This window comes from Silurus aristotelis (genome assembly GCF_946808225.1).
Source record: "Silurus aristotelis genome assembly, chromosome: 24".
Classification (NCBI taxonomy): domain Eukaryota; kingdom Metazoa; phylum Chordata; class Actinopteri; order Siluriformes; family Siluridae; genus Silurus; species Silurus aristotelis.
In genome coordinates this window covers 5,173,047-5,198,505 of record NC_139597.1, presented here as the reverse complement: position 1 = coordinate 5,198,505, position 25,459 = coordinate 5,173,047, and the positions used below count along the sequence as shown (strand labels likewise).

At 38.3% G+C, this 25,459-nt stretch overlaps 2 protein-coding genes across 2 annotated transcripts in view; one reads left to right on the top strand and one right to left on the bottom strand.

The window, feature by feature from the left end:
* Nucleotides 1-17: 17 nt before the first annotated feature.
* kics2 (KICSTOR subunit 2) lies at nt 18-9,627 on the top strand. The gene is made up of 4 exons (XM_083528704.1): nt 18-139; nt 918-1,185; nt 2,692-2,980; nt 7,777-9,627. The coding sequence occupies exons 1-4, from the start codon at nt 77-79 to the stop codon at nt 8,594-8,596; spliced, it is 1,440 nt and encodes a 479-aa protein (XP_083384830.1). The 5' UTR covers nt 18-76; the 3' UTR covers nt 8,597-9,627.
* A 5,854-nt stretch (nt 9,628-15,481) lies between these two features.
* srgap1b (SLIT-ROBO Rho GTPase activating protein 1b) overlaps nt 15,482-25,459 on the bottom strand; it is a 46,963-nt gene continuing 36,985 nt past the window's right edge. The window contains exons 16-22 of the mRNA XM_083528950.1: nt 24,367-24,472; nt 23,555-23,779; nt 21,447-21,526; nt 19,484-19,661; nt 17,950-18,084; nt 17,224-17,587; nt 15,482-16,073 (exon numbers count right to left, since the gene is read on the bottom strand). Coding sequence (XP_083385076.1) covers nt 15,693-16,073; nt 17,224-17,587; nt 17,950-18,084; nt 19,484-19,661; nt 21,447-21,526; nt 23,555-23,779; nt 24,367-24,472 — 1,469 coding nt within the window. The 3' untranslated portion in view covers nt 15,482-15,692. The remainder of the gene's footprint in view (nt 16,074-17,223; nt 17,588-17,949; nt 18,085-19,483; nt 19,662-21,446; nt 21,527-23,554; nt 23,780-24,366; nt 24,473-25,459) is intronic.

The window sequence follows — 25,459 nt, the reverse complement described above, 5'->3', positions numbered from 1 at the left end:
CGGTTTACGGCAGTTAAGTGGGTGCTATGGAAACATAAAGGCGAGTATACACCAGCAGGCCTTGTTGAACCGGAAGATGGTGGTCGGTGGAGGGGTTTTGGCCTTGGATGTGCTTGAGAAAAATGTCGTTTGGAGAAAAGTATGCATTGTGTAAAAACTTAATAAATTAAGCAAATGTATATTTTGTGGCATTTTGAAATGTAAAGCTGTTTGTTTTAACCATCTTTACCATATGTAAGTATAATATATAAGTATAATTTGCAGAGAAACATCTCAAAACTATCATTCAGATTTAAGGAATAATTTGTTTTTAATAATTAACATTTTTACAATTACATATTAATGTCCATGACATTATTATTATTATGTATGAGGGCCAAATACCAATATTTGTTTTAAGGTTTATATATATATATATATATATATATATATATATATATAAAACCTTAAAACAAATATTGGTATTTGGCCCTCATACATATATATATATATATATATATATATATATATATATATATATATATATATATATATATATATATATATATATATATATATATAACAAAAAATATGTTTTTATTATTGAATGCTTGATTCTAATGTGCGCATGCGCAGTTTTACCCTAGTTCCGAGTCTTTTTGTCCCTTCCGACTTGCCGTATTGTTGTTGCTGAAAACTGTCATGGCGGTGTCCTGGAGTGTTTTCGCCTACATATGTATACGCGTGTTTTCTTGACACTGATCGAAATGATCGTTTTAGAAACAGCAACTTTATCAATTAGCATGTATGTAAAGTTTATATTTGTGATTTAAGGTGTTTCTCCTGAGACTGTAGTCTACATTGTTCGGTTAGGTTAGTTAGCTGGTGAGCTAGGTTGCTAAATCAGCTGTTGTCCGTTGGTCCAATTCGGGTTGCAGTTTGATCCGGAATCTTCTGCTGTCATGGGCGAGGCTGTGCGTGAAGATGAGCTACGGCCGGTCCCCAGAGAAAGAGCCGTGCTAGAGAGCTTCTTCACGCAGCTCGGGATGTTCTGGTTTGACCGAGCTAAAGATTACGTGGAGAAGGAGAAGGAGCAGGGCAGCAGGAGCGCCGCGGCCATCTGGAGCTCTCTGCTTGCTGCTCTGGCGCACCTGGCGGCCGCGGAGAAGGCCTACCACAACATGACCTTCCTCGGGCAAAAACTAGGTAACAACACTGGGTGGAAATGGGAGTTGGCGTGAAGATTGGGTTGATGGTAATGGGGATGAGAATTTAGATGCTGGGGATGGGGATTGTGATTATTGGCATGGGGATTGGGATGACTGGGATAAGGATTGTAAAGAGGTTTTGAATGATGAGGATCAGGGTGATGGGATGTGTATCGGGATCACGGGGATAGGAATTGAGATGGGATAAATTTAGAGATTGGAATGTTTGGGTGGGGTGGGGGGTAAAATGGTATGAAGGGTGTAGTGTAATTGAGATGTTTGGGATTGTGGAGTTTGGCATGATGGGAATTAGCATGATTTTTGGGTTATTGGGATTGGGCTGAGGACGGGGATGATTAGGATTAGGTTGAGGATGTGGTCCTGCCTAATAGTTTAATGGGCATCACTAAATATCTAATGTTTAAGATGTTGTATTAATTCACAGATTTTTCTCTCTGGGCCTAAAGTACTGAACAAATCAGTATTTCCCTGCTCTAATACACACCAACTAATCAGCTACTCACCAACCCTTTTTACTCTGAAGTACAAATCCACTAAAAACTACACAGGGATTTTCTCCAGGATCAGTGTTTGGTATACAGTTGCTCACGAGGTTTATGTGTTTATCAAAGTTGAGAAATCTGTGCAGTTGAGTATAAAGATCCCACCTCTTTCAGTGTACTGAGTGATTCTGAGATTTAAACTAACAACCTTCTGGTTAAAGGATTTGTAAAAGCAAATTAGCAAAAAATATCATGGCTACATGATCCAGTAACGATCAGCTTGAACATGATTTCTCTCTAGGTAAAGTCTAGCCATGCTTTTGTGATGTTTTTGAGGGAAACACATGGGGGAAGCCATACTCAAAAAGCTAAAAGCTTTTGAACAAAGTAAATAAAGTATTAAAATACATTATTTATTAGACATTAATTTGGATACTAGCACATTCTATAGATGCTTGTAATAAAAATATATCCAGAGCTAGTAGCCTGCATCTCCATTGGCATGTGATGAGGCACAGATTGAGGAAATGTTGCTCATGCAAACCTCCTAAAGATCGGTTTTGATTTTTCAAGCTTACTGTTGATTTTAGTCAAATCTAGACAAGCCCTTGGAAGCCTACAGCTTAAAACCTCATTTTATTTGTTATTTTATAAAGTCTTACAGTGAGACATTACTGTGGTCATGATGTGTATTTGACCCCTGGGGGTATCTATAAAGGAGTGGACCAACTGCAGAATCTTGAGGAACGCCGTAATCAGTTGATTATTAGAACAGATTATCAATTTCCCTCCATTATTTATTATAGATTCCATCTCACTGCGTTTACTACTGTTTTCTTCAAAGAGCTTAAAGTTCGTAGTTTTTATATATACAGCAGATGGTGCCAGAGTGCCATTTTTCCGAACGGCTCAATTCCTCCTGCAGATGGCGCTATTCAGCTTGGTAAGAACTCCATTAACACTAACGATAACCCAACCGATCTTGTGGTTGTGTTTTTCAGGTGGCCAGTCGTTCTTTAGCAGGAAGGATTCTATAAGGACCATTTACACGTCCCTGCAGAACGAGCTTAAGAAAGTGGTCTCCATGGGACGCCCGGCCTCGACTGCCTCCACACCGTACCTGGAGGAGCTGCTTTCACATTTATCTGAGCAACTCTGCTACTTCACGCAGGCCAGGATGGAGCTGGCTGACTTGTACGAAAAGATGCACTGCCTCGCGAGCCAGAAAACGGTCAACTCTGAGGAGCTGGTGAGCACGCTGGAGAGCATCCTGCACAAATACAGCTCCAGGTGAGTAGAGAAGAAAGGTGCAGTCACGTGATTAGTGCTGCAACTAACGATTATTTTAATAATCGATTAATCGGATCATTCATTTTTTTAATTAATCGGATTATTATTCTTTTTTCAATTAGATGTTTCGCTTATTTTAAGTATTTAAAACCCTAATTCAGGGTATTTCTGTATAAAAGATGTATTTAAAAAATGCAAATGCCACATTGAGATTTAACCATCTTGACTTTAGACATTTTAAAGCTTGTGGCTGCTGGTTGAGAAGGACATGCTGGATTTGATTCTTTACTACGTTCAAATGTTTTTCAATGGTGTATATATAATTTATGCATATATTACATTTTTATACAAAATTAAATAAATTGTATACAAAAGTCTGTTTTTATACAAAAATTGTTAAAACAATGTATTATATTTGATATTGATTATTTTTAAACATGGTTGTCAACTTGCCTTAAAATGTCAATTCAAGATGGTTAAAAGCAATATGTGGATTTTTGCTTTTTTTTTTTTTTTTTTTTTAAAGTACACTTTAATACATAAATACCCAGAATCAGGGTTTTATATACTTATAATAAGCAAAACATCCAATTAAAAGGGTTTTTTTTGTATGAAAAACTGATTAAGCAAAGTAATCGTTAGTTGGAGCCCCCTCCTCCATTCCTCAGTCATCTTCTCACATTCCAGAATCTTGTTGAAAAATCTGTTTAAAAACTCCACTAAACCATAGAAGTTGACATAGTGCTAAGAAAAAAAGGAAAGAAAAAACCCCACTGCATCTCTCCTAAACCTCTCTGCACTTTTACCGATATGTCATCTGGTCCAACCGACTTTCCACTCTTCATCCTCTTAATCGCTGCGCTCTCTTCCTCCTTACTAATCCTATTCACTTCCTGCTTCACATCTCCACACCATCCAACATTCTCTCTCCTTATTTTCCTCATTCATCAGCTGCTCAAAATACTCCCTCCATCTTCTCAACACACTGTCCTCACTAGTCAACACCTTTCTATCTGAATCCTTTATTGCTCTTACTTGCAGCACATCCTTCCCAGCTCGGTCCCTCTGTCGGGCTAATCGCTATAAATCCATTTCTCCTTCCTTAGTGTCCAACTTCTCCTAATTTTCTCATTTCTCTGTTGATCGCAGTTCTGTTTTGCCAACCTATTTCTCCTCATGATCTCCTGCACTTCCTCATTCCACCACCACATCTTTGTCTTCATTGCTATTTCCAGATGTCCCACAAAGTACCTTTCTAGCTGCCTTTATCATCACTTCTGCAGTAATTGCCTAATCATCCAGCATTTCCTCACCACCACCGAGCTCCTGTCTGACCTCTTCCCTGAGCCTCACTCTACAGTCTTCCTCCTTCAGTTTCCACCATCTATTCTTCTTCCAGTCCTCACTCTCCTCCTCCTCTCCTTCCAAATCTGGCGGATTTTGGATTATCTTTTTTTTTTTTTTTTTTTTTATCAATCGGCATCGGTTGATTTGTGCTGCAAATTAGGCTGATTTATTATTATTGTCAGGCGCATCTGACAAACCGTGTGTGTACTTCTATGCTTGCATGAGGAAACATCTCTTTCATACCAGCAGGTGGCAGTAGTGTGCTTTCGGCGATCATTACAAAAAGAATTCGTGTTGCTTTTTTCAATCATGTCTGCTAAATTACAAAGACAAGATCTAGAACGACAAGTGTGTTCTGTTTTATTTTATTTTAAATAATAATATAATACATACATACAGAAACGGATTGAAAAGAAAAAAAATCGTGCAAATGGCCACGGGTGTTGTGGCGAGTTCGAGTCAGGAGTTTCTTCCATCATTTATTCTTCCCAAAATGTCCTGCTTGCTGTTAAGTTGACGCTGAACTGAATGTTGGTGATCAGTAGAAACCACCAAGCACCAATCAGAACAAGTTCATAAGAGCGTGTGCTCGACCCTGATTGGTGGCTTATTGACTTAAGTTTTTATCTGCTCATGAATAAAAAGGAACGACTGATGTATTTGAGCAAAAAGTGAGATATTTGACTTTGAAATGTAGTGACGTTAAATTAAGTCTCCCCAAATAAAATTACAGAAATGTGAAAAAAGTATTTAAGTGCAGTAGATTGATTAATACACTGGTTTGTAGTAAATTTCACGTAGGAACTTAAGTTGTGTTGGTAACTAAAGAAACGATGTTAGACTCTTGCTTTTTATATCCAGTTCTAGCTATTCCAGTTTTTCTGTTTGGATGCTGAATAAACTACTGCCACCTGCTGGTACGGGAGAGTTATGTTCTCTCATGCAATTGCAGAATGTACCCACAGTCACCTGCCTAATAATCGGACTAATTTGCAGCACAATAAAATGGCAAAACATCCTCCCGATTATTCAATTGTCCTCTAGAGATCGGTGTTTGTATTATTATTTTTATTTATTTATTTATTTTTATATATTCTCTTGATTCTTTTCTTGTAGTTTGTAGTAGGAATTACAGGGTTATTCCAAAATCCTCTGCCTCTCTCTGCTACTTTAGGACCACCAGACTGGTACAGTTTCTAGTGTAGTTCAAAAAGGACAAGGACATATACATCTCAAACTAGTTGCTTTTAATTGACACTTTTACAAATTAAAATGAAATAACGAGGGAAAAAAAAAAAGACCAGTCTAATGTTATGCACTTTTGCAGCAAAAAAAAACATTATATAATAAGGAATCTCATTCTAAAAATAGATCTCCTGTAAAATATAATTTATTTTTCTATTATTCATTTCGTATAACACTTAAATTGTAACGGTGGTAATAGAGCTAGCATAGTAAAGTTCTTGCATTTGAAGTAAAAGTGGTCGCTTGAATCATATCAGGGGTTTATTTCAAGGGCATTTTGCTTTCAGCTCAGTGTCCATCAATTTTTCTTGTGAGTCTTGAGATACTAACTAGAACTAACTTGTCTCATGAATGTTTTTACATTATTAAAACTGATTGAAAAATTTGACGAGGGCCAAATAGTGGTAACGTCTAGACGACTGGGTCAAAACATCTCCAAAACTGCAGCTCTTGTGGGATGTTTTCCTGATCTGCAGTGTTCAGTATCTATCAAAAGTCATCTACGAAAGGAACAGTGGTGAACCGGCAACAGGGTCCCGGGCGGCCGAGGCTCATTGTTGCACGTGGGGAGCGAAGCATGGTCTGTGTGGTCCGATCCAGCAAACGAGTTTCTGTAGCTCACATTGCTGATGAAGTTAATGCTGTTCATGCTTTACGGGTCACAACTGTTTTGACAGCATGAGGGGACCAACACAAAATTAGGCAGGTGGTCATAAAGTTATGCCTGATCGCTATATAAGTATGTAACTGTACATTTACGTTATATTTGCTGTATTTGATCTATAAGCCTTAATTTGCCTAATTGGTTCTAATTATTTGCAAAATCTAAAATTAAATCCAGAGACTAATCAAGCACCAATTTCCCATCAGCCTAACAGGATTATTCATGGGGAAGGAGCGTAGCATTGCAGCGGTGTGTGTGTGTGTGTGTGTGTGTGTGTGTGTGTGTGTGTGTGTGTGTGTGTGTGTGTGTGTGTGTGTGTGTGTGTGTGAGACGAATGACAACGGGATCTCTGCTGAAGGTGAACTCTGTTAAGGAGAAGCAGAGCTGTTAAGGAGAAGCGAGAAGGACGAGTGATTGATAAAAATAATGGCAGGTTGTGAGTAATCACTAGAGATGGAGAGAAAGACACAGAGCGAATGAAAGAAAGAGAGTGAGGGATGGAGAGGAACAATGCCAGGTTGTGAGTAATCACTAGAGGGAGTGAGACGCAGAAGAAAGTGCGATTGAGAGATGAAGAGGAGCAAGGAGCAGTTGTGAGGGAGAGAGCGAGAGACTGGCTCTCGCCAATGTTATCTGTTCTATTAATCAGACAGAGAGTGCTCTTGGACAGACCCTGCGCTCATCGGCTGTTTGACATGCGTCCGGGGTAGAATGCGATTAAAGCCTGGTTAGATGGTCACGACCTTGAAGGACGAAGCGAGTGGACCATCGTACCGATCTAAATAAATAAACGTCCCAATGACCGATATGAAAATTGTCCTTCATATTGACAGACGTCTGCTGTATGCTGCTGTTGTATGCAGTTCAAAAAGCACATCCTTTCTCTTTACTGAATGGAATGAAGTCTTCTTCCTTTCTGCACAGGCGGTTAAACAGTTGACACGAACGAGCTGCAGGAAACAGCCAATCGACTCGCGCTTCTTCTCCAGTATCTTCCCAAACGTTCAATCAAAGGTCCAATCCTCTGACCACCATCCACCAGTTATGTAACGTGCAGAGGAGTGTATTGTGCTCCATAAGCAAGTCCCCAAAGGCCTTTTTTTCCTGTCTCCTTTTCTTCACCCTCGCTTCCTTTTATTTTAGTTTCTTACACTTTCCCTCTTCCCTCTGTCTCTCACGTCTTTCTTTCATTCTCTCACACTTTCTTGCTGCCTGCTAAGACGTGTAATTAATGTTCAGTCAGGGGTGAAGAATTCGCATGCTGACTCCGAATACGGAGGTGATGTAATGAGCTAAAAGCGGCCGTGCCATTTCCATGACTCCAGTCTCCAACACTAATGAGCCTGGAGAAACGTGCTGGCGTAATGTTTCGAACACGCACACAGTTTCAGGGGTCTCACATGGTGCAGAGTAGATTTTCCTGCTATTTCGTTTGTTCCTTTAGTTATTCTGTCCTCAACATCGGCACCGTTTTTATCCCTTTTGTATCCGTCCATTTTGCGCAGTCTGTGACGGCCATTTTATTTATTCTGTGCTGCAGATTCCATCATCCCATCCTGAGTCGTCTGGAGAGTGGCTTCCAGGTGGAGGTGGATGTGTTGGCTCAGCTGCTTCGTTGCCAGGCTCAGATCTCGGAGTGGCACTTCCTGCCCCCGCTGCTCAACCTGCACGGCGCTCACGCCAAACTGCAGGCGTGGGCTCACGTGTTCGAGCGCCAACGCGAGACTCGCAAGCACCTGTTCGGCGGACAATCCCAGAAGGCCGTGCAGCCGCCACACTTGTATTCGTGGCTGCAGCGCCTTCAGGGGGCTCTTCTGGCAAAGTTCAGCTTTTATTTCCACGAAGCGCTGAGTCGGCAAGCCCCGCCCTCGGAGATGAAGGCGCTGACCGCTCGTACTTCACCCGATTACTTCGGGAAGATCTCGGCCTTCGTCCGGAAGCACGACGCCACCAACGTTTCACTGGTGTTCGATAACCGAGGCATGGAGAGCTTCCAGGGCCACGGCTACCACCATCCACACTCGTACAGAGAAGCTCCCAAAGGTGTGGACCAGTTTCCTGCCGTGGTGTCTGTCCCGGGAGGCGAGCGGCCGATAAACCACTGGCCCAACGTTATTATGATCATGAGCGACCGCGCGGCCGAGCTTAACACACTCGACAAGGTTACATACTTCTACGACGACAAGGTCCAGAGTACGTACTTTATGACCAGACCAGAGCCCCACTTCACACTCGTTGTCATCTTCGACGGCAAGAAGGCAGAGAAGGACTCTCACATTGTGGGTTTTCTGCAAGAGATTTCAAGCTCACTGAGGAACTCCAAACCCTTCAGCACTCTCAAGCCAGGCTCCAAAGGCTGAACATGGTCATGTGACCTGCTTCTTATCCAGCATTCATTAACATTAGTGTTAGAAATGGAGCTTCTCATCCATCTCATTAAAATGCTTCTATTTGAGTCTTAGAGCTGCTGAAACTTTTAATATGTAACCATTCATTTTATTGCTGGAGAAACACCAAGAGGTCCAGCCAACTTTTTTTTTTTTTTGGGTTACTATGAAAAATCGGACCACAGATTTTTTTTTTTTTTTTTTTTTATTTATTCCTTTTTAGTATAATGTATTTCACTCTTGCTGCTATGAAAAAAAAAAATACAACTCTCCTTATTTTTATTACACGATAATCTTTTAATATCTGATCATTTGATTTTATAATTTTTTCTACTGTAATTATTTGCCAAAAATAAAAGTTCAGATATTATTTATTCAATTTGCAACATGTGTGATCGAACAGATTCAACGTGGGAGTTTATGTACTGCAAGCATAATGTTATGTTGTATACAAGTTAACTGTTCACATGCTTGAAAAAATTCAATAATATAAAAAAAAAAATTATAAATAGCTTTCGAAGGTGGCGGTAATTATTTCTAGGTCTGAGAGCTTTTAGATGAATTTTCTGGTTAAAGTTCTCCTCAGATAGCTGTTAGAGACAATTAAAATATCTGCTTAGAAGAGAAATGCTGTTCGGACCAAAAACATTGAACCACTTAGCACAAAGAAGTGTTTCTACTGCTCAGTTCAGAATGATGTTGAAAGCACAACTGTGGTGCGAATATGAAAATGACAACGGGCCCAGCTTTAGCTTGTTTCTACCAAATTGCTGATTGCACCTTAATCCGACTTGTTCGGCTTTGTTTTAACGTGATTGTGTGTTTTTTGTTTTTGTAATGGTTATTCCTGATTTCCTGGTGCCTTTAACTCATTTTCATGTGAATTTAATAATGTGAACATTTAACAGGAATGCAAAATGAAACTCCTGGACTTCATTTTTTCCTGGTTTTTGTTCATTCTCTGATTTCTGACTGATCTGTGAATAAACTGGAATGTTTAACTACGCTGTCGTTCTTTGCGTTTCTTTCGTCTAAAGCAACACTTATATTAAACACAGCAACCTATACTGTGTCAACGAAATTTCCAGCCCCACACAATCCATCTGCTAGTATAAAGTCGATAAACATTTTAAACTTTTTATGGTCTGGGAGCACCACAGAGTTGTCCCCAAGCCACTTGTGTGTTGTCCTGGAAAGATTGTAGTATCAGGCTGCAGCATGGAAAAAAAAATGTATGCATGTATATGTGTGTGTGTGTGTGTGTGTGTGTGTGTGTGTGTGTGTGTGGGTATATGTATGTGTGTATATATATATATATAATTATAAAAATTAGGGATGCACCGAATATTCGGCCACCGAAGATTTTCGGCCGAAAATGGCCCAAAAGTGCATTTTTTTTTTTTGTTTGTTTCTTGTGATGACGCAAACAGAAACCGCTGCCTGCACGTGCATGTCTGAAGAAACATATCTGCGGTGTGGACCTATTTCAGTATATCTGAGAAAGACCCACGATTAGCGATTTGCAAAATATGTAATGCCGAAGTTTCAAGAGGGGGCGCGTCTGCAAAGACTTTCTCCACGTCTGGTTTAATTTATCACCTGAAATCCAAACATCCCGATCGCTATGCTGAATATGAGAGAAACGCGGCACAGGAAAGCAAAACCCCTCCGAGCACGCGCACTCCGTCTGTGGTGGACGTTTTTGAAAAGGCAAGGAAGTTTCCCAGTAAAAGTGTCATGGCAAAGGTCATTACACAAAAGATTATGGTATTAATTGCCTTAAATGATCAGCCATTCTCTGTCGTAGGCTGATCGAGCACATTGAGAGCCGTTATTCCATATCGAGCAGACGACATTTTTCAGAGGTGTGTTTACCTGAGCTGTTTGATGTTGTTGCAACTCACGTTCATAAGCATATAACTGCAGATATTTCAGCAATCAGTTTCACGACAGACATTGTTTGACTTTTTATTTCTTTTATCCTGTGCATTATTGCAATGTGCTATAAATAAATATTTTCATAATTTGTAATTGATTTATCCTTTGAAACTTTAATATTAATGTATGCAATTAAAATGCCTTGATTTTAGTAAGGTTAGTACACAGTCATAGCCATAAATGCAATGGTAATAATAATTGGCATAATTTCTTTCATTGTTTCGGTTTTCGGCCTTGCTTTCCTCTTTTTCGGTTTTCGGTTTCGGCCAAGAATTTTCATTTCGGTGCATTCCCTATATATATCACACACACACACACACACACAAACACTCTTCACTTCTATAGACTTTATATTTATTCACAGTATTATTTTCCAAACTGTTACCACAAATCTGGAGGCACTCAATTGTACAGGACGTCTTTAGATGCGCTATAATAAGACTTAAGACTTTGCATTCGCTTAAACTTGGAAACCCAAACCTGTTCCAGCATGGCAATGTCCCTGTGCACAAAGTGAGCTCCTTGAAGATCTGGTTTACATGCTTTGGAGAGGAAAATCTTGCTGCTATAGAGCTCTGATCTCATCCCTACTGAACACCTTTGTGATGAATTGGAACGCTGACTGCACCCCAGGTCTCCTCACCTACATCAGTACCTGCCTTTTGTAAAAACCTTGTGACTGATAAACACAAAAATCTATAAGCACACTCCAAAATCTAGTGGAACATCTTCCTAGAAGAGTGGAGGGAATTAGAAGAGCAAATTGGGACTAAATTTGGAATGGATTCTCATAAACCACATACCACAATGACCAGGTGACCCAATACGTTTGGCAATATAGTCTATATATGTCTATCTATCTCTCTATTGGGACCTTGGAAGGCACTTCAGCAGGACTACATTGTTTAATAATTTGAATAGTACAATCTCCTACAGCAATACTTTAGTAGGTTATTATATAGAATATAACTAAAGACCAATACATGTACTATTGCTCCATTTCACCATTCATTTTTTTGTACTTAGACCTGTTTTAATCAATACAAAGGATAATTTATTTTCCTTTCTGCAAAATTACCAGTTTCTTTCAATTTATACACTTATTAAAAAAATGGAAAAGCATACCCATCTAATCCATACATTTTTTTTAATTTTAATAAATAATTATACATTTATTAAGAACCTTTTGGTTTCAATCACAGTTTATTCAGCAATATCTGTGTATGTTTTCAGACAAATTGTGTTGTATGGATAGTTTCAAATATAACAGCACGGGCCAACACTAAATATAATACCACAATCCAATTTTTCATCAGATTGTTTATTTAGGTGATAATAGTAAGTTTTGGATGAAACACACTTAGCGATGTCACCGTCCACTTCACAGGTTCCTCTTTATATTTGGAGAACATGATAACTCAATATGTACATGTTGATTAAATGGTGAAAGGAATAATAAACAAAAATGGCTACCATTGCATTCTTCAACACCATGTAATTCCATCTGGACTGTGGCCAAAGTTGGGAAGTAATGAAGTGCAAATACTTTTTCACTGCATTTAAGTAGATTTTTCTGGTATCAGTAATTTACTATTTATATAACTTTTTACTTTCTACTTCTTACATTTTTTAAACCAGACTTGTTACTTTAGTTTTAATTTATTTTCTGTCATTGCACAGCTTTTTCAGTCCACCACTGGTGTGTCATTTCCTGACTCTCACACACCACAGACGTAGACTAGTTTACTAAGCAAACAAAGAGCAAAGTACTCCAGTGCTCATGTTAGTTCTCACTCTCTAGTGTTCTGTATTGTTGAAAGATTTATGATCAAACTCTTGATGTCACCCAAATGAGGATGGGTTCCCCTTTTGAGTCTGGTTCCTCTCAAGGTTTCTTCCTCATAACATCTAAGGGGGTTTTTCCTTGCCACAGTCACCACGGCTGCTCATCAGGGATAAATACACACAATTCACCTTGACTGTTGATTTCTGTAAAGCTGCTTTGAGACAATGTCTGTTGTGAAAAGCCCAATAGAACTAAACTTGACTTGACTTGACAAAGCAGAAGGTACCAAGAAGTGACGCTATCATGGATGAGACAGAGGGAGTCAGTGATGTAAACATGACTGAGAACAGAAACATTCCTGATTACATGATCATCGTCTTTTCTCCGATTGTGTTCTATATGGTGGTTTTCAGCCTGGATACATTCATCAGGTAACAAAATGTAAAATTCTTTTGTATTTATATATAAATATGAGGTGAAGTCCAGTTACCAGCGTGACACTAAAACATGTAGTAGTAATGATTACTTTTTTACTTAAGTACATGTCAGAGCCCAAACATCTTTACTTTAATTTGGGTGAAAAAGTGTTGTCAGTACTTCTCCCCCCCAAATCATTGTGGCTAATTGAAACCAGCTTTAAAATAAACCAAGACAATGATCCGAAGCTTACATTGAATCTCTGTAAACGTTAGCAAACAGGGGGCTGGAGTGTTATCTATAATATGATGACCTGCCCAGTAACTGCATGCAAATTATATTGAACTGTTTTGGGATAAACTGTATCATAAGGTCGGAAAGAAATCTTCAACTAGAAAATAAGTTTTACAAGAGGCCTGGTAAAGTATTTCAGCTGAATGATCGGAGAAGTGTGGAAAGCAGTGTAACATTTGTACTTTTATAAATCTGTTTGGTCAAAGAAAATCTTCATACTGTTAATTGTCCGAGTTTGTTGTATAGAAACAGAAGGGACCTGAAAAAGGCTCACTCAAAAACCATAAAATACTTTTTAAACTTTTGAGAGAGACGACGTGTCCACTAATAAGTACGATTTAGACACAATCATCATGCATACACAGTATATTTCCTTTTCTGCAGATAAGGAAAGGTCTGTAAAGCATGACCTTTCTGCCCAAAGGTCTGTAAAGCATGCCTGTGCATTTACATAATGAGGAAAAAGGAGCCTAACATCAGAGTGGTGCATATGAACTTACTTTATTTCAAAGACATTCAGTTTCTGACACCTTGTTAAAATGCACTGCAACATGTTATAGTGCTACATGCCAAATACAGTCCTATACATGAAAGTGCAACATCACAATGGGTTAAATGTACATACTTATGATTTCATTCAAAAGTGGTTACATGTTTGGAAAGAGCTCTATTCGTAAAATTTCATTCTTGGAACGACGCTTCAGAGAAAGACAGGCACACGACACATCGGCAGCAGAACAGGCTCCTCCTCTATACACACGTCCTGAAAGGCACTTTCGCGTGAACACGCGGCGTGCATGCGTGTGGGTGTGATGGGAAATATGCTTGTGTGTGTGTCTGTACGCACACACGCCGTCACGCGAGAGAGCACCAGTAGAAACGAATTGTATTTGAAAAAGAAAAAAAAAAAAAAAAAGAAAAAAAAAACAACAAGGATCAATAAATAAGTATAAAATATTGCAGGTAGAAAAGAAAAAAAAACATCATTAAGTAACAATCAGGAAAAAAATTATTAGAATTATTATTTGTGCATAAAAAAGTGAAAACATGGCTGTTTGGTAGTCACATGACCTCTGCTGATGCAACTCCTCATCTTTAAGCATATCTATACATTTGAATCCACACTCTGTCTTTCACTCTCTCACACACACACACACAAACACACACACACACTCTAACAGGAGAGCCTGTTACACATTAAACATTAAAGCACACACTCATACAGGAAGTACAGGCTGAAAATCAGAATGGTGACCACTGCACTCAGGAAAAAAGGTCAAATCTAGAACCCTTTAGAATCCTTCATAGTGTCCCATGTGTGAAACCCTTAATATTCCCCCTCTCAGACAGATGTGTCCCCCTCTCTTTAAGAAATTAAGAACCCTTGTTTTTACCCCCTAAGAGTGGTAGTGTGTGTTTAATGGCAGCAGTGCCAGAATGGAAGTGTTCCCACGGCAACCAAAGAGAAGACGTGGCCTGACGCGCTCAGTCCCACCATGCCAGCTTCTTGACGCCTTCCTCGTCCTTTCCTTCTCCAGTCACAAGCAGCTCCACGACAGAATCTTTTTAAAGCTCGTTAAAACGAAAAGTGCCTTCGGGACGTCTGGTCTCCGCCCCGTCCCTCGGCGTCCAATCAAGTTGCGTTTCCACTGTGATCAGGAAGGTTTTTGTGGTGATCAAGGCTTCATGTGGTGTCAGAGTGAAAAAAACCCAAACAAAACAAAACGTGGAACATTCAGTTAAAGGAGCAATGAGCAACTATTGGGTTTCTGTCCGTCTTGTCAAAATCCTGTCCGTCTGACGGCATGACATGACGACATTCATAGGGTCACTGACGTAAAACATGTACATACAGACTGCCGTTATATATTCATATTTATTAAAACTTATATATAGTTCAACAGAACATTACGCTTACTGCTCCTTTAATACATTCAGTCTCCTTGAAATCACCAGTCTCCTTGTTTTTGAAGGCTAGGTGCTACATTCACTATCAACACCTGATATGTGACAGAACCCTTTTCCCATGATGCACCTTGTCACTTTCTTCTATTTAAAGAAAAGAACTTGGAAAATCAACAAAGAAAGCAGCATAAAACTGTAAGGATGGCCCACTTTTTTGGCAGGAATTACCCTTCATAAGGCGTGGCAAATCAAAGCACTGATAATGAATTGCACCGACTCCAAAAAAACAAAACATGACGCTTTCCAAAGCCAGACTCCTGAAACATCTGCAATCACTCTCTCGCTCTCTATCTCTTTTCTTTCTGCCATCTCTGAATGTGTTCCTTATAAAATTATCTACGCACACAGACACAGGTTACAAGTCCTAGTCATGTTTTTTTTTCTTTTTTTAGAGAATATGCGCGCACACACACACACACACACACACACACACACACACACACACACACACACACACACACACACACACACACACACACACACACACACACACACCACCCTGACGACACGGTAAATGATTATAATAGCGTAGACTACTTCTAGTTGACTCTTCTCTTGTGTGGAAGCTATTCAGTATTAACACACCCTGTCACACTCTCCGTAAGTGTAATTCAGTCCTCAGGCTTATTGCCGACCCTGTTTTTCCTCAGGTTGGACCTGTTATCAGGCTCACATGGTGCCTGATTTGTCATTGGGGAAGTTCTGGGGTGGAGTCGGGGGCTGTTGAGGGGGCTGAGCATTGGTTTTTGGCAGGATGGTGGGTTTGGGGCGCAGGGCTGGGGGGCGGAGCATCACGCCCATGCGGGGAGAGGGGAGTGGTTCGGGGCAGCGGCGGGCCGCTGGGCCTGGTAAAGGTGGCAGGGGACTGTGGGGACTCAGCGGACTCGGGGAATCCGACGGGCTGGAAAGGGTGGAGGGGGTGGAGCCTGACGGAAGGGAAGGGCTGCTCTTCATCTGGTCTAGCGTGTCAAGCACCAGGTCTGGCTTGCCGCTTTGCCGTTCCAGCTCACGCAGCTCGTTCAGGGCCAGGTTCATCGTCTCCTCAATGTCCTGCACATAAAAGGACACCCCTCATGAATAAAGCAGCAACACTTATTATACAATGTGCATCGAGTGATATTTTGAGCTCTAATATATGTGTAGGTAGCTATCTTGTCAGGTATTCAAAAGAATAAATAGTATTATATAAATCGATTTGGAAAACACACCAAGCAATAGCACATTGACACAATTATAAAATAATTTCTATTAAGAATTTTTATTTCTATCTAAATGTAGGACAGTCAAAAAAACATTTCACTACATGTACTCTGTATGAATGATTTGAATGATTGTGAGAGGAAAAGTATGATCAAACCTCACAAATCAGATGTTGCTCGAATGTGTTTAATACAGAAATGTCGTGTCTCATTCCTGAGCTCTGTTGAATTCTCAAATCTAATTGGACACAAGCTGGTTATTATTTTTCTAGAATTCAAGTGTCAGGATAATTTCAATTATAATTTAATTCAACTGTATGTCCAATCAAAGGTTCATAATATTCAATTTTATATGAATGTGTTTTAATCAGTTTCCAAAAAGAAATGCATGATATTTGTGTAAAAAAGTGGCAAAAAAATTAGACATTTTCATTTATTTACTTTAATAGAAATGATGATTAAAATAATTTAGCGCTAATTATAGTACATGCGTGTGGCTTGCATGTTCAATTCTCGACTTTTTGAAAGATAATTCAGAATTTATGTAACTTTTAGAAAGAAGAGAATATTCATGGCGCTTAAAGCTGCCAAACTGCTTTAAAACCTGCATGTGAACGTGAATTTTTAACAATGCACAAATCAAAACTCAACACTGTAGCGAAAAAATCTACATTCTTAACAGGGCTACAAGATATGTCCATGTCACATGAACCAGAGAAGCTTCTATTACGTCTATTTAGATGGGCAATATCATATTTATTAAATATAATCTTTAATATTTTTGATTAATTTAATAATTATTATTATATTATTATACTAAATATTTACAAATATATTCATATGTACACACACTTTTACACTTTATATATATAGTGGTTAAGATCACATGTTCTATTATATAGTTTATATGTTCTATTGGGAAATACATAGATATAAATCCAAAAATATATATATTTATATTTTTTTGTAACTGTATTATGGCTGAACGTCTCATCACTGACCTGTGCCATAGTGTGTGCATTAAGCGTGCGTGTCCGCTGTTCAGGGACACTGCAGTGTAGAGTAGATGGGGACTGGCGGATTGGTGGACTTTCCCTGTCCCTGCGCAGAGACTCGTGACGGCTGATGCTGGAGCTCAGAGAACCGTTGGTGGTGGTGTTGTTAGTCGAGTTGTTGTTGTTGTGTCCTGCACGGCGACGTGTTGTTTCAGGACTGTCTTGGTGTCCGCTGTGTCCACGCAGCAGTTCGCGTGGACTGAAGTGACCAGTCACTGTCACCGTCACCGGCGGCGAGCTGCGCTCTAAACCGTTACCATGGCAATGACCGGGGGCACGGCGCAGGAGGGCCTCGGTCCTCTTCCTATGACTGGATTTGGAGATGATGATGAATCATTAAACAGAACATTAGAGGATTATAGGTTTTCTGAAGGTTAATTGTTGTGTTTTGTGGGAAAGTTTCATTGTCAATGTGTCTAATAGTGTGAAACATGTGTGGCTCAGGCCTCAGTTTAAATCGAGTGGAATGGAATTTCCTCTGTACATGAGCTCATATTCCTCACAGATGCACTCAGATGCAGACTCAAGAGAATGTCTTTAAGGGGGAGTATGTATCCGTGGAGAATATGACTGGTTCTCTTCCATTTTTCTTGTGAATTGGGAATGGAGAAAGTGTTTGTGTGTGGGTGTGTGCATTTGTGCGTGTGTGTCTGTGTGTGTGCATTCACTCACCGGCTGATGAAGGTTTCTGGCAGTCTGGGTTCAGTCGGGGAGGTCAGGGACCTCCTGGAGCTTACTTCATCTGTAGGAGTGCTGCTGTGTTCACTGTCTGCTTTCTGACTCAGAGTGTCTGACATGGCCTCCTCACTGAAACCACAAACACACTGCTAGCGTAGCTTATACTTTCTTACATATCCATCATCAACATCAACTCAAATATCTCCTGATTTAAATTAGACAAAACAAAAGATATGAATAATAAATAAACACAAATCAGTGCAGCAATTATACTGCGCCAACTATCTGAGTCCACAAACCTAAAAGATGTAAACTGAAACAAATAATTTCCTTCATTCCTTCCTTCCTCACTCCCTTACTCTTTCACTTCCTCACTCTTTCACTCCCTCACTCCCTCACTCCCTCACTCTTTCACTCCCTCACTCCCTCACTCCCTCACTCCCTCACTCCCTCACTCCATTACTCCATTACTCTTTCACTTCCTCACTCCATTACTCTTTCACTTCCTTACTCATTTACTTCCTCGCTCCCTTACTCTTTCACTTCCTCACCCACCCACTCCTTTACTCCTACCCTCACTCACACACTCCTTTACTCCTTCCCTCATTCACTCACCCACTCTTTTATTCCTACTCTCTCTCACTCAATCACTCCACTTTTTACTCAAACACTCAACACTTTCTCATTCACTCACTCACACTCCCTCAAAACTCACACACTCCCTCATTCACTCCCACCTCACTTTTTTACCAACTGACTCACTTCTTCACTTACTCACGCCTTTACTCACATTTATAACACATTCATTAATTCACACACCCATCCACTCACTTACTCATTCACTCATGTTCTATTTGTGTGTTAACCAAAACTACATAAAATATAGACTCAGAGTTCTGCATTAAACTCTTGTACCAACAACCAGTGTACAGGACTGGTTTCTGCCATCAAATAAGCATAGAGCTAAAGGAAACGTTGTGTTCACTGTGTTATGAGAATCTTTGTTTCTAACATGGGTTCAGGGTAGGGAAATCACTTTAAACATTTTAAGGTTTTAGTAAATAATTCCCACATTTTCCATTAGGAAAACTCTTTACTAACCACATTTCAGATTGAAAATAATTTCTAGGAGTGCACAGGAAACACGGATCGTGAACGATCAAATTAAATTGACGGGGATTTAAACCAGTGCACTGTATGGAAGCATTGGCCAAATTCATACATGGCTATTTTAAGACTTCTTTTAAGTTTTCTATACTGTATATAAACTATTTGTGGGTGTACTAATCAATAATAATGCACACATGCTGTAGTAACACATGGTGCTAATCTCTTATATGACCAAGATCAAACAGAATGGTTTCGTTTATGACCTTGGATTATGCGAAACCTATACACTCAGTGACTGGGAATCTATAGTGACATTATGGCTGATAAGAGAAAAAAAACAGATTCAGACTTTTGTACCCCGCTGTACTTGGTACCATCACTGTGTAAGCCCTGCATGTGTGTTCAACTCTGCACTCACTCCTGTAGTGTGATGTACTGGTGTGGTATGAGTCCGTCAGTGCCGTTACACCGTCCCTCCCACCAGTCCTCAGAAGCCCTCTGGAAGAGCAGTAGAGATGCTCCTTTTTTGAAGGTCAGCTCACGACCCGAGCGCCCTATATAGTCAAACTTTGCTAAGGCCTCCACCGGCTCACCCTCTGCAAGATACATGGAGTAAGTCAACAGATTTTTAACAATAAATACATACATTTAGGCAGGAAACAATAGTATTCTTAATTAATATGGACAGTTTTGAAATGATGGCTCAAGCCTCCATTTGCCACAAACAGCTTTGCACTGAAGTGTCTATCAGTAAACATTAAATAACTTATGATGAGGATGAGATGAGATGAGGATGGGTTTTTATTTTTGAGTCTGGTTTTTGTCAAGGTTTCTTCTTCATAGATTTTCCAACACCAGAATCACAATTGGCGTGACTGAAAGATCATTAAAGGCAAATTGATAAACAAAAATTGCATTTTTTAAATCTATTTTTTGGTCTAAACTGTTACAATGTTACAACTTTGTTACAATGTCCATTGCCAAAAGTGAAAGGTTATACTGTAGTTATGAAACATTGCACAGGTAACTGAACTGAACAGTTTGGTGCTTATCAACAGTACTAAATAGGTTAGAATTATGGTGCAAGACTGAAGAAAAAAGTAACAGTATGATGCATGCAAAAGGATGCAGTATATACATACAGTGAATGGTGTGCGAATGGCTAATATAAAGGATTATAAAGGATATATAAGGAACTAATATAAACGGTTGTGTTAAAAAAGAAAGGAAAGAAAACAGCTAATTGCAGTACAACATTCAGTTTATATTCAGTTTAACAGTAATTACAACATTAAAACTGTAAAAAAAAAAAAAAAAAGAAGTATGTGATTTTTGTTTACACAATAATCCCTAGCCACATCGCGGTTCAGCTTTTTCGCAGTCTCACTTTTGTTTTGTGGATTTTACGCTGTATCGTGGGATTTTGCTGTATATACGTAGTATTGTTAAGAGTTATTTTAATTATTTTTGTGGTAAAATAAGCCTTTTCTCGCCTAAAAAATTAAAAATTTCAGAAGAGCTGTAATGGTCTTCTTGGGTATGCAGTACATTTATTTCATCGTCATCACCTTCATCATCATTAGTACTGCACACTTCATCATTATCATTCAAGTTATAGAATTTTTTATGTTAAAATTATATAGGTTTAAGAATATTGAAAGTGTTTAAAAGCAGAGGGAAGGTTTATAAGAGAGTGTCAGGCGGTTTATAAAGCCTTAAGATATACAGGCATTCTGTATACTGTACTGTATACATCTTAGGTTGCCACTTCGCAGATTATTGTACTTCTAAATAGAAGTATCACAAATCTTTAAAAAAAGGTTACTTTTACTGCAACTACTGTGCATACTGTATGTGTACATTATTCCATATACAAATCAGACATTTTCTGCTATCTACCTATATATTGTTTAATACCATCATTTAAAAATTACATTTTTTATTTCTATGTAAGTAAATCCTAGTTTTAGGTCATTTCTGTTTTGAATGTAAATTACAGTTGCGAAAAGCATTTTACTGCATGCTGAACTGTGCAGGTTTGAGTGTGTAATGTTTAATCTGATTAAACTTGATTCCCTTTACTGAGAGTAATTTTGGGCAAACCAATTTCAAAGAAAAAGGAAAAAAGCATGTAAACCCTGGAAATGTCTAGCATGCTTTAGCTCAATTATCAGACCAAATCACAAGGAATTGTTTTAAAAAATAAATTAATAATAATAATAATAATAATAATAATAAAAAAAAAAAGCTAGGCAGCGGTTTCATGAAAGTATTTTTTACTGCCATAGCTGTAATGTACATTTAAGACTTGACAATGGAAAGTCTAAACCCCCAGTCTCCTCTGTTCCAGAACTAAATGAGTGAACATGAGGGAGCTTTACCCTCCTCACTAGTCTGCGTTTCAGTGCCGCCATCTTGTTCTCCTTCTTCAAACACTCCTGGCTCACTGTATGGACTCTCACTAGAAGAGAAAGATCAACAAAGGCCCTTTCAGAAGACAAACACTAAAAAAACAACAACATTTACTTCATCTCATAACTGTGGTTTATATTATACATGTAGCGCTAATGCAGAAAGACGACAATATAATTTTATTCACATCATTATTACAATTAATAATGATATAATAAACGCTGTAAACTATTTTCTATATAAAATGTACAAGTTGTCATGTCAAGTAGTATACATACTGAAACAGCTAGCAACTACATTATGCCATGCAAAATGGTGGACACATTGGCTATGAGCAAATACAGACACTTGGAATCAGCTAGCAAACGCCGTAAAACCCTTATATGTTTAATACGGACATGTTAAAGACAAACTGACAATGGAAACAAGACAGGATGGTCAGAAGTGCTAACATTTTCCTCAGAAACTTATCAAATTAAACTGAACTTGCACTTAGCATCAACTGTGCTAATGCTAGCACATTATATGGATTCCTCCACATTGAAAAATATTAATATTGTATATCAGCATGTAAAATCTCTGCTGTCTCTGGAAGGGAAATGTCCTCTCAAAACAGTATAGAACCTCAAGCAGTTAATTAATCTCTGAGTTTCATGGCATTAAATAATAAATGAGTAGATTTGATTTTGATTTTCTTTTTACTTCAATTTGTTACAAGACACTCAATTTAAATATGTTCCCTTTTTCCAAGCAGATGATTAGCTAGCTAATTTACCCAAGTACACTAATGCAAGTCTAATGAGTATTAATATAAACTGGCTCTACTTGTGAATATTCATGTCTAGTGGGTGGCCTCGGTGAGGAAAATAAATAAATTTTATTTGCATTATAAATAAATACATACATAAAAAAATCCAGAAAACAGTGCGCAGATGTTAGAGTCGAAGTCAAGGACTATTAAGAAATTAGATATTAGACATTCATTCAAATCATCAAACAAATGGCACAGTATGAAATACAGCATACTGAGTTTTGAGTAATTTAAGAATCTGTGGAAAATGATAATATTTAGGATATTCCCATTTTTGTTTGTATTGTACCCATGTTTTTATAATGCGTGCATAAAGACCCACACGAGCACAACCGTTTAATCACGGTTTTTCGTTTATCGCGCGCGGTTTTGCAACGTAACCACCGCGATAAAAAGGGATTACTGTATTTGCAAACTTCACTGAAAACAACCTTGTACGGCTTTTCCATTTTGGATGGAGAATCCTAGCGCTCATGATTTCTTTTTTATTTCATTCCCCTCAAAATTGAAATGACAAATTGTACAGTATTTTTGTGTTTACATTTTACTTTTTTTGCTAATAATATTCTGGGTTTGAGTGGGAAAAACCGTGCCTCTGTCTGACAGTTTGATGCAACCACATCCTGCTGCCATGCTGGAATTTATATTTTGCACTCAGACCAATTTTAGATATATACATTCCTGGGCAAAGGGGAAAAAAAACAGGAAAAAAAGACCAAAAAAATTCACTCATGATGTTAAAAAAACAAATTTTTTGACTGCTGACTGCTCTATTAGTCACGGTTCTACTAATAAGCTTGTTTCAGGGCCTTGTATCTTTTAAGGAAAATTTATTATTGTAATCATTTATATCAGGAAACTATAGTAACAATATAATAGACTTTAGTTGTTTATTTTAATGCAAACCAATGTTTATTTAAGTCTATCAATTATAACTTTTTTTTTTCCATAGTTTTAAAGCTATTACAGCAAATATATATCATCTAATTTCCAAAATTTCTATGCCGAAATATATTTCAAGATCGAATGTAAGTGCTTGTGTTTAAAGCTGGTGATCTGGACTTCGACTGAAAAATCTGTTTAAGAAAAAATTTTAATCTTCCAATGTCACAGGTGTAATTTACATGCAGGACGTTTGCACCAGTCTGAAACAGTGCAGCCATAAAGCAAGTGCATAACTCAACTCAGAATATGTGTAACTTTGCCTGCGTAAAACAGTGGCTCATGTCAGGGACTCTGAACACAACCTTTTTTCTTAATTCTCACCAGTATTCTGTGCTGCTCATGCACTTCTCGTAGACAGGCCCATCCAACTCTTTGGTGTCGGGAAAGATAGCCTCATGGTGGATGATGATGGTCTTGATGATCTCGTTGACGTGCGCCTGGCAGGAGACCTGGTCCAGCAGATCTGGAGTGGGCATTAGCGTCGGGCCGAAGCAGATGGCCAGGTTCCCCGAGTCCATCATGTTCTCGTCACTGTACTGCGAGAGACTGGAGGACAGTAAGAGAAAGAGCTGACATATCTTCTTACTACAGTGAGAAATTATAATTATTAAAAAAAATTCTAGTAACCAAGTGACTTAGATGTTTGAAATTAAGTGGAGCTCGATGCGTTTTTAATAAGACTTTCCAAGTCTCCAATATCACATAAAACATTCATAACTGTGGTGTCATTAGTTTGGATTATTACTGGATCCATTTCTCCAGACTCGCTGTTTCCAAGACAGAACGGCACACTGGTGGTGAAATCACAGAGAAGCTCATCACACCTTTTCTCTTTTCACATCTACCCATCCTTTCACACACACCCCCCCCTCTCTCTCACACTGCTTCTCTCTTCTCTCTCCTTGTTTCTGTGTGTCTCTCTTGGCACATCGCAGGAATTGGATTTAATTTCCGGTGTGAACGCTGCTACTTAGTTTAGCTTCATCTCGCCACTCTGGAGACATTTTCACCTGATCACGATGCAGATGAAGATGATGATGATGACAATATCTGTTAAAAGGTATATATTTTTGGAAACATGCATAAAAGTGTGTGTGGGGGCAGTTAGAGTGTGTGTAAGTGTGTGTACTCACTGATTGAGGAATGCAAAAAGATATCTCATGATCACAAGCGTGGGCCGTGGTGATGTCATCAAGAGCTTCCGGATAGACAGCGCTCTCTCGTACAGATTCTCAGTGCCTGGAAATTGGATTTGAACACATACCTATGGGCAAGTTTTCTTTGCAAATACAAAATCACTCTACACAGGACTCAATATACATTTCTGTACTATTTAATTCTGTAAAATAAATATGAAAATACATCTTTTGTGGTTAAAACAAACAAAGAACATGGGATTGAACATTAGATAGAAAGTAAGGTCATAAAAAACTTCACTTAAGTACATTAAGTTTAACTTGAAAAATATGTATAATACTAATGATCATATATTAAAAAAAATAATAATAATTTAATACAAATACATATTTTACATAATTTTTGTGTTTTTAGGTCAGAGATCCAATCCTGATACCATCTTTTTATTTATTAATAATAATTATTATTTTTTTAACTATTTATAGTTATGATTAATGTTATATAACATTTTCGATGCTCAAGTATTACGGTTTGTTCTTTTAAAAAAATTTACTTAGACAAACAAAGACAAAACAAGAAGTTGCCAGTGAGGGAAATTATTAAGTAAATGTAAACTTTTTATGTAAAAGTAGAAAATATTTGCAAGAATAAAAATTACTCAAACATTTAAAAAAAATGGATTTTTTAATTAAACAATTGCAAAAAAAAACCCACAAAAAAAACAACACCTTTTTCTAATTCAATTAATCTGTATTTGTTATTTTTTCTCTAATATCCAACTCACAATTTGTTCCCTAATTTCAGCCAGATACTGATGCTGGATATCGGTCCCAACTTTTCTAGCATTTTTAATGTTATCGTTATCTCTCGTGTTTGGAAACATCCTGACTTTTACTAATGCTTCACTTTTCAATATTAAAAAAAATCACACATTCTAAATCATTTAATTTTAGGATTAGATCATGTGGAGCTGTTGCTAAATAAATAATAATGTCTAAGAGGGAGCACATCCTTATTATACCCAGTTGTTAACTCCAATCAGATCGATGCTGTTAGGGTTAAATGAATAAACACCTTCTGTGTGGAGAA

What these genes read in the sequence shown, in the direction of transcription:
- kics2 (XM_083528704.1), top strand. Translation starts at nt 77, where the DNA reads ATGGTGGTCGGTGGAGGGGTTTTGGCCTTGGATGTGCTTGAGAAAAAT. An exon ending in CTTCCTCGGGCAAAAACTAG is followed by an intron (nt 1,186 to 2,691) that starts GTAACAACACTG and finishes TGTGTTTTTCAG; the next exon opens with GTGGCCAGTCGTTCTTTAGC. An exon ending in CTGCACAAATACAGCTCCAG is followed by an intron (nt 2,981 to 7,776) that starts GTGAGTAGAGAA and finishes TCTGTGCTGCAG; the next exon opens with ATTCCATCATCCCATCCTGA.